At 39.8% G+C, this 8,093-nt stretch overlaps 1 protein-coding gene across 1 annotated transcript in view; it reads left to right on the forward strand.

Annotated features, from left to right (window-relative positions):
* Positions 1 to 3,535, forward strand: part of LOC137998072 (serine/threonine-protein kinase mTOR-like) — a 43,531-nt gene extending 39,996 nt beyond the window's left edge. The window contains exons 59-64 of the mRNA XM_068844475.1: positions 54 to 189; positions 567 to 626; positions 710 to 784; positions 1,033 to 1,113; positions 1,350 to 1,455; positions 1,821 to 3,535. Of these exons, the coding sequence (XP_068700576.1) occupies positions 54 to 189; positions 567 to 626; positions 710 to 784; positions 1,033 to 1,113; positions 1,350 to 1,455; positions 1,821 to 1,836 (474 nt within the window). The 3' untranslated portion in view covers positions 1,837 to 3,535. The remainder of the gene's footprint in view (positions 1 to 53; positions 190 to 566; positions 627 to 709; positions 785 to 1,032; positions 1,114 to 1,349; positions 1,456 to 1,820) is intronic.
* Positions 3,536 to 8,093: the final 4,558 nt, after the last annotated feature.

Consider the following 8,093-nt stretch of genomic DNA (forward strand, 5'->3'; position numbering starts at 1 on the left):
GGGACTATGCGGATAACGTGTCGTGATGCTCTTGTCTCCTTGTCCAATTACAGGTAACTGGTATTGATGGCAATTACCGAATGACCTGTGAAAGCGTAATGCGTGTTCTCCGTGCCCATAAAGACAGTGTTATGGCCGTTCTTGAAGCATTTGTATACGATCCTTTGTTGAACTGGAGATTGATTGACTGTAAGTGTCATTTGACTATCAAGTTTTTGTAACGGTGATGTTTCTCTCCTAAAAAATATTGTAACTTTTTGCTGAACGTTTGATGTCATAATCAGTCTCCTATCAATCGCTGAGGTTTCGGTATCACAGTTCGTTGGTTGGTCAGTTCTAACTTTTCCTTGGGCAATGGCTCACTGTAACTTCGGTCTGTTAGCAGCTCTCGCAAGAATTCGCATAATTGGCTTGACTTCCTTTCAGTGAACTGTAAATCAAACATTAGAATCAATCCATCCAACCCCAGAAACAATGACAGATTAGAGGGACAGTTATAATTACCACGGTTGCGCTTGCTACCTTATAAAACTAATTAATCATTTTTTATCTTCTATTCCTCACAGCTACTCCGAAAATCAAGCGCTCCAAGGGTCGATCAGGCACCATCTCCGACGCAGGGGAGGGTATGTCCGTTGTTATTTCATTGTAAAGGTTGAGGAAGGAAAGCATCTTGCCTGTCGGGCTTACTCGCTTCTTTTTATATCAGATCTTTTGGAAGGAGTTGATGTGAACCCGGAGAGACCCTCCAAGAAACAGTCCGAGCATTATTTACCATCTGTAGGTGAGAACCGTATAAAATCCTTGGGGTTTGAATGTTGTGCTGCCAAGCAGTCTGTGTCATCTCAGTTTCAGTTTTGCACTTGTTTAAATTGATTTATACTTTGGTTTATTAGTTTTTTTGTCATTTATCTTTCGCTCAAGTCTATGTAAAAATTAAAACTATCCGTGCTTGATGTGATTTACGGTTTTTTGGGGGATATTACATACAATATTGCTGGCCTCTATGACTATTTGTTTATTTATCAACAGAGGACGAAAGCGGTCACAAACCAGAGGCACTCAACAAGAAAGCTGTGGCCATTGTGAACCGCGTTAGAGACAAATTAACAGGTATATCGCACCACCCTCAATTACCATCGTGTTACGCGGAAGAACGTTTTTGCTAGGATTTATCTTATCACCACATACGGTGACCATCTAACCTATTCGTTGTTTACCTATCTTAACTTCACTCTCAAATCTTGCACTTCCCCTTCCCACCCTTTGCTTTTCGGGGACAGTTGGGTGTGGGAAGGTCAGGAGTTATTATGACGTTAATGCAACCCTGCACGATTTGTACTTTTAAGGTCGTGACTTCGCTAGTCACAACAACCTTGACGTAACGACTCAAGTGGATTTACTTATCAAACAAGCCACTTCACATGAAAATCTATGCCAGTGTTACATTGGATGGTAAGACGAATTTATTTGATTAATGCCCTTTCAGCTTTGTGAGTCACACTTTTATAATTCATGCAATTAATATGGAGTATTAAAAATACCGAGATAAATATTGTGTTCATAAGATGTTACAGGGTCAGTCGATGTACCCCATAGCACTCATGTACTCCATAGCACTCTGCTGCGCGCCAAGGCAGTGCCTTGGCAGCCGGAGTGCTATTAAGTTGTGAAGTAAGAGATACAGTACAATACACCTTGTTCTCCAACTTTACGCACCGATTACACGCAGTTCTGTGCGAGTGTGTTATATTTTGTATTTTCCTTCTTGTTCAATTTCTGGGATTTCTAATTCTTTGTTCTCCTTCATAACTCCGCAGGTGTCCATTTTGGTAAACCACGGAAAGTTCAAACATGAAATGAATCCGGCGCTGCTATTGTAATAACTGAGAGAGGTGCATGCTGGTCCGCCCTCGGCGAAAGCAAGAAAGCTCTTGTACGACTTAAAGCAATCTTTTGTAAATTTAAAATTGACAAGCGCGTTTTCCAAGAGAAAAGAAACATCTGACATGGACAAATGTTAAGAGGTCGCAATGACGATGAAAGCGAAGAACGCCACTCTGCGCGCTCAGATTTCCCTTTCGTAAGGTGAAAAACAGTTTTTTCCCCGAGTATTGACAATAGGGCCATTTATACGGGAGAAAATAAGACGCGTCTTAGCTAAGACGCGTCTTAGATAAGACGCGAACTGCTCGTATAAATGGTACAAAACAAGCGTTCGCGTCTTATTTTAGACGCGACTTACATAAGACGCGTCTTATCCTGGAACAGAATTTTAGGCTGTTCTTATTTTGTCCGCGTCTTTAATAAGACGTGAACTTCCTCGTATAAATGGGTTCGCGTCCTAAATAAGACGAGAACTATAAGTGCGCATGCCTGTCACATGCGTGACGACAACAACAAATCGTCATTTCGTTGACAAGTCACCCAGGCTAACAAACTGGCTTCCCAGTCAGCCTCAAAAACACCAACAAAACAGAGAAACTCGTGGACTTTGGTGGAGGAGAAAGAGTTCCTCATCCTTTGAACTATAAGTAACATGTCGTTATCGCACCAATCAGTCGATCGCTTTCTTCCAACTCGTCTCGGATTTCTGTTATATTCTTTGAAGGCAACGTCAAGTTTTTGAATTTTGTTCCACAGCACGGTCTTTACAAGAAAAGAGGACTTCTCAAAAGAGAAAAAACATCTCTTAAGAATTCTCTGCCTTCTTAAAATGACGGCACGCTTTTGTTTCTTGCTACAGCGCGCCATCTTGGATCTTTACCAAAGTTATTGCGTTTAACGGCGTTGCTAATGGCAACTTCGCATGTAAATGAGGCTGTATCAAAATTATACGAGATTTCGCGTCTTATGCAGGACGCGAACGTATAAATGGTACAGTTCGCGTCCTATTTAAGACGCGTCTTAGCTAAGACGCGTCTTATTTTCTCCCGTATAAATGGCCCTAATATGCGAGTCAGTGTGCCGCAAGAAATACAAACAGAATAACAAAGTAACCCTAACTTGCCCATATCCTTTAATGGCTGTAAATAACAACAACCTAATCCTCACCTAAACTCGATGGTTTATTAAGGCTTTTATCGAGCCATGTTAACGCAATGAAGGTCGATGTACCGTAGCTCGCAAACTTGGCTTTCTGGCTCGCACATTGAACGTACTCGTTCCGTTTGCGAAGAAACAAAACGGGCCTACTTAAGGTTATTGAAGATATTTATCTTAAATTTTTTTCATGTAATATAATAAATAGCTGAATTTCTATTAGAACCGAAACAGCCCAAACCTCACCCAAATTCTAATTTAGGAAAGGGAAGTGTACCCCGGTGCTGAGTTGTTTTCAGGTATGGGTTAATTCGCTTGGCCTTTTTGTCTTTCGTTTTCTCAATTTGTGTTGGGTAGCTATAATCTGGGCTAAACAAATGATGACTTTATTTCGGTATTACTGTACGATATAGAAAAAAAGATGTGTATAGCTATGTTGTAATTTGACAAATCAAAAATTGTAAAAGAGTGGATTAAAAAATATGGCTATCGAGTGTTAGGAGCTTAAAATAGTCTTCGTCACACATATTCAGGAAAACAATTCAGTGAGGTCGAGCTCATATGTACTGTCGATTGTGGCGCTAGGTAAGTGTAGCGCGTGTTCTGGTTAATGTCTTGACAGTTTTCAGCCAAAGTAACTCCAAGCGTACAACATCTAGACGTCGACTATGACTGATGTTGTGCTCTGCGCAGTCAATCAAATCCCCTCCATACCAGATGCGAAAGTTTTGCATGGCGAAAAGTGATATAGGAGGAGGAAGATGATTGAATACAAGTTCCTATGATTTCATACCCACGCCTTGAATCCCATAATCCTATTCGAGTAATAAGCAGAGCAATCTCCAGCATAATCGGGAAGTAAAAGAACTGTTTATGACAATAACTAGTGTTTTGCTTTAATTTCACTCGTCTGTTTCGAACATCCCCAATAAATTCTTGGTAGATTCGGAATACAGCTTAGAGCTCCACTGCAGTGAACAAGTTTGAAGGTATAAATCACATCACTATCTTTTATGACAAAAGTTCCGTGTTTATCCCATTTAGTTTCAAAGCAGATGGTTTGGTCCATGCTTATCTTTTTCCACTTATCTGAAATAAAAGCAACTGAAAGAACGTGATTGCTTGCTCTTCAGTGGGAAAATGCATTTTTCCAAGGTTGCGGGGGAATAGGATGAAGCATGGAATTCTCTATTTTCGAATTCCCCATAATACACTTTGTTTGCCCCCCAAATTTTACATAAACTATTGTTTTAAAATGCTCTTGGGGACACTGCATATTCCCAAGGGCATTTGAAAGCAATGGTTTATGAAAAATTTGGGGGGCAAACAAAGTGTATTATGGGAAATTCGAAAATAGAGAATAGCCCATAGTTCATTCGCAAACAAAAGGCATCATCTCGAGGCTCTGGGGATAAACTCATACAAATCCTTATATTTATTCCCCAGAGCCTCGAGATGATGCCTTTTGTCTAGAACTGAATTTTAATGTATCGAAAGTGGGCTATTCTCAGGTTCAGTTTCCATATGACGTCATGGCTGCCATATTTTTCACCTCAAAGAAACAGTCGGCAGATCAGGTTTGTTCCCCAAACGTGGCCATCGTTTTGTTTGCCTTGGTGAAATAACGTGGTCGCTAATCTGGCACTTCAGGGAAAACCATTAATAACAGCGCAAAGAATCCTCGCGAATTTTTTTCCGATTATTTTGCAAGTTATGAATATCCCTGTCATTAATCGGCATTGGTGTTATTGAACAAATTTCTAGTTTCTAAAGAAACTGTGGTGCTGCGTCGGTGGGAGAGTGAAACAGGAAAATTGGGTTTTATCAAACGTGTTGATAAAGGTCGAATTACCACCGTCAACGATTTGTAAAGCCGACGTTTCGAGCGTTAACCCTTCGTCAGAGCGAATAGCGGAATTGTGGGTGTTGTTGGTTGTTATGAGGGTGTGGAGGAGCTTTGCTATTGGTGGAAATATGGTAACATGAATTTGTGAATAAATTAATGGAATGAGGGGCGTTCATTGATTCCGTGAGAATAGAGTGTACCTAATTGAAAGGGGAATTTTTGTTCCAGATTTTTGCGGCTTTCCGTGTTCCCGTGGTGTAAGGAAGATTAAAGTGGTACACAACTGGTTTTGATGAATCTGTGTCGTTTTTTTTCTACATCGCGAAGATGTTTGTCTGTGTGGGAGGTGCGGTGGCCTCGTGGTTAGTGCGCTCGACTCCGGGTCGAGTGGTCCGGGTTCAGGTCCTGGCCGGAGACATTGAGTTGTGTTCTTGGGCAAGACACTTTACTCTCATGGTCCCTCTCTCCACCCAAGTGTATAAATGAGTATCGGCAAAATTAATGCTGGGGATAGCCGTGCGCTGGACTAACATCCCATCCAGGGGGGAGAAAAAATACTCCAAGTCGCTTCATGCTATAGAAACAGGGATAAGCTCCGGCCTAATGGGCCACTCGGCTCGTAAGCAGACTTGACCGTTACCTTTACCGTAGGTGTTTGCGAAAGCGGTTCGCCAATCTTCTCCCTGTTTCGTCTATGTAGGTCCTCCTACGTAGTGTGCAAGTTATGCAATAGATGACATTTGCGGAGATGCATGTAAAGTGGTCAGTGATCTTAACGGATCGATTCGGTCCTGAGATCTTAACCATGTTAGAAATAAAAGGACAAGCTTTGCATCGTGTGCGTGTACATTTGAAAGTCGGTCCCGGTTTGTTGTCAGACTTGAATGCGCTCCTAACTAGAAAGTTACCTTTGTTTTCGTCGCGTTTAAATGACATGAGTGGTGAAATCAAAAGACGTGGTTACCAAAAAGAAAATTATCAAAAAACGTGGCTACCCGGAACTCCGCTGTCACCACTTGCAAACATCGTGACAAGAAAGCGATCTAGAGACCGCACCACAAACGTCACAGAACGAAGAAACCAACAGAATTCCATTCACCCTCACCTACCATCCACAAAACCTTGCAGTCAAAAATGTCATTCTCAAAAACTTCAACTGAAGTTCTTCGCAATGATCCTGAAACTAAACGTACATTTCCTCTACCACCACAAAACAAGTTGTGCGCCATTTTAATCTTCCCAATCACTAGATAACAATCATTTGTCTTCGATTCTTTGTCACGAGGTTTTGTGGCCAGCTACGGTTGCTTATTTTGGAACTGAATACATTATTGACTGTGGCGACTGTCCACGCTAAATTAATACCTTTCGATTTATAGGCTTTTTGTGTGAAATGGATGTCCAGTCGTGAGCTGCTTTGTTTCTCTGTGAAATTGCAGTCGAGTGGGCGAATTACTACGCTTTAGATTGACTTTTTAATTGCTTGTTTTGTTTATTGCTGTAAGCTCAGAGGTGTTTGATCACTGTAAACGGTATACACTAATGACGATTAATTGTGCACTTTATACAGGAGCATAATTATTTCCATAGAGCAAGTTTCAATCACGTGTCGTAAAACCCAAACCAAAGTAATTACTTTGACCAATCAAAAAGGACGGAGGCAATCCAGTAAACCAATCAAAACGCGAATTACACGTAGCCGACACAAAGCGCGGGAAAATGTGCATGTGCGAGTCATGATTGGTTTTGGTTTCACTTCTGATTGGTTTGCAAAAAATAGCGCGAGAACTTTGAACCAATCACTGATTGAAGTAATGCAAAACCAAAGCAATTCGCCAATTTCTTTCGACACTCAATAGAAAACCGCTCTATACACTAGCCCTTTTGGGGCTAGAAACGGGAGCTCCGCTTGTGGGCTTGGCTAGATCTATACATCATGTTTTATATAAGAGCCAACTTACAACACCTTGAATCTGTTGTGAATGAGGAATTAAAATTAGTTTTTATGTATTGTATCACTAATAAACTATCCATTAACCTGACCAAGACAAACTCTGTGGTAATCATGATTTCATCTTCAAGAATAGGTGGAAATATGCATATACGCAAAATTGAGTGTCAAATAAAATATTTAGGTGTATATATTGACCAAAATTTGCATTGGGGACTCCAGATCGATCCGGCATATCAACAATAAACTAGTGAAAAATGGAGGAATTTTTAATAAATTACGATATTATGTAGATCTTCATACTTTAAAACAGCTCTATTATTCCTTTATCTATTCACATCTAACTTGTGGTATTACAAGTTGGGGCAGTGCCTCTAAAATAAGGTTACAAAAGATCAAAACGAAACAAAAGAAATGTGTACGTAGCATATTCATTGCCTCTAGCAGGGATAGTGCTACGTCCTACTTCAATCTTTTATAAATCCTCACACTCGAAAACATTTACAAGTTTAAATTAGCCCTTTTCATAGATAAAATGAAAAGTGACCACACAAATATCCCAGCGATATTTTCTGGAACTCTTGCACTAGCCTCTGAGATCCATAGCTATAATACCAGATTTGCGACTAATAAATAACAATTACGGTGCTACTACTTTTTCTTTTGCAACATCAAATCTTGGAAACTATTCCCTTAAAATTAAAAAAGCTTTCTTATAACCATTTTTATAAACAATACAAACTGTATCTTCTTAATACTCAATCTGTCACTTAAGTGTAGTCTGCCCATAATCCTGTTAATTTTATTACGTACTATAAATTAATGTTTCTTATATAATATGTGATATATATATATATATATATATATTATATAAACTATTTTAGTCTCTCTTGTTTTGTAAAAAAATTGTGTACGTATTCATGGCAATTAATTTCCCGTGGCAGTGATCAACTCGAAAGCTTAAGGTTTTTTGGTCCCTGCGCACATTTTCCTTTTCAGGCTTTACTTGTGTAATTTAGTTTGCTGTTCATTCTCTCTTCTCTTGTAATGTACTTTAATGTAGAGATATTTGTAAATAGTGAAAAAAGAATAAAACTAAAACTGAAACTGAATACAAAACAAAGACCCGGTATCTGAAGCTGTGGAGAACCCACCAGGCCTTCGGGGACGTTAAGTCAAATTGGAGAGGAGGAGATAGGGAGCTCTTTAGATTCACCAAACATCAATATTAAATTAAAGTAAAGAGTTTACTGC

This window comes from Montipora foliosa, chromosome 3, assembly GCF_036669935.1.
Source record: "Montipora foliosa isolate CH-2021 chromosome 3, ASM3666993v2, whole genome shotgun sequence".
In the NCBI taxonomy this organism is placed as follows: Eukaryota; Metazoa; Cnidaria; class Anthozoa; order Scleractinia; family Acroporidae; genus Montipora; species Montipora foliosa.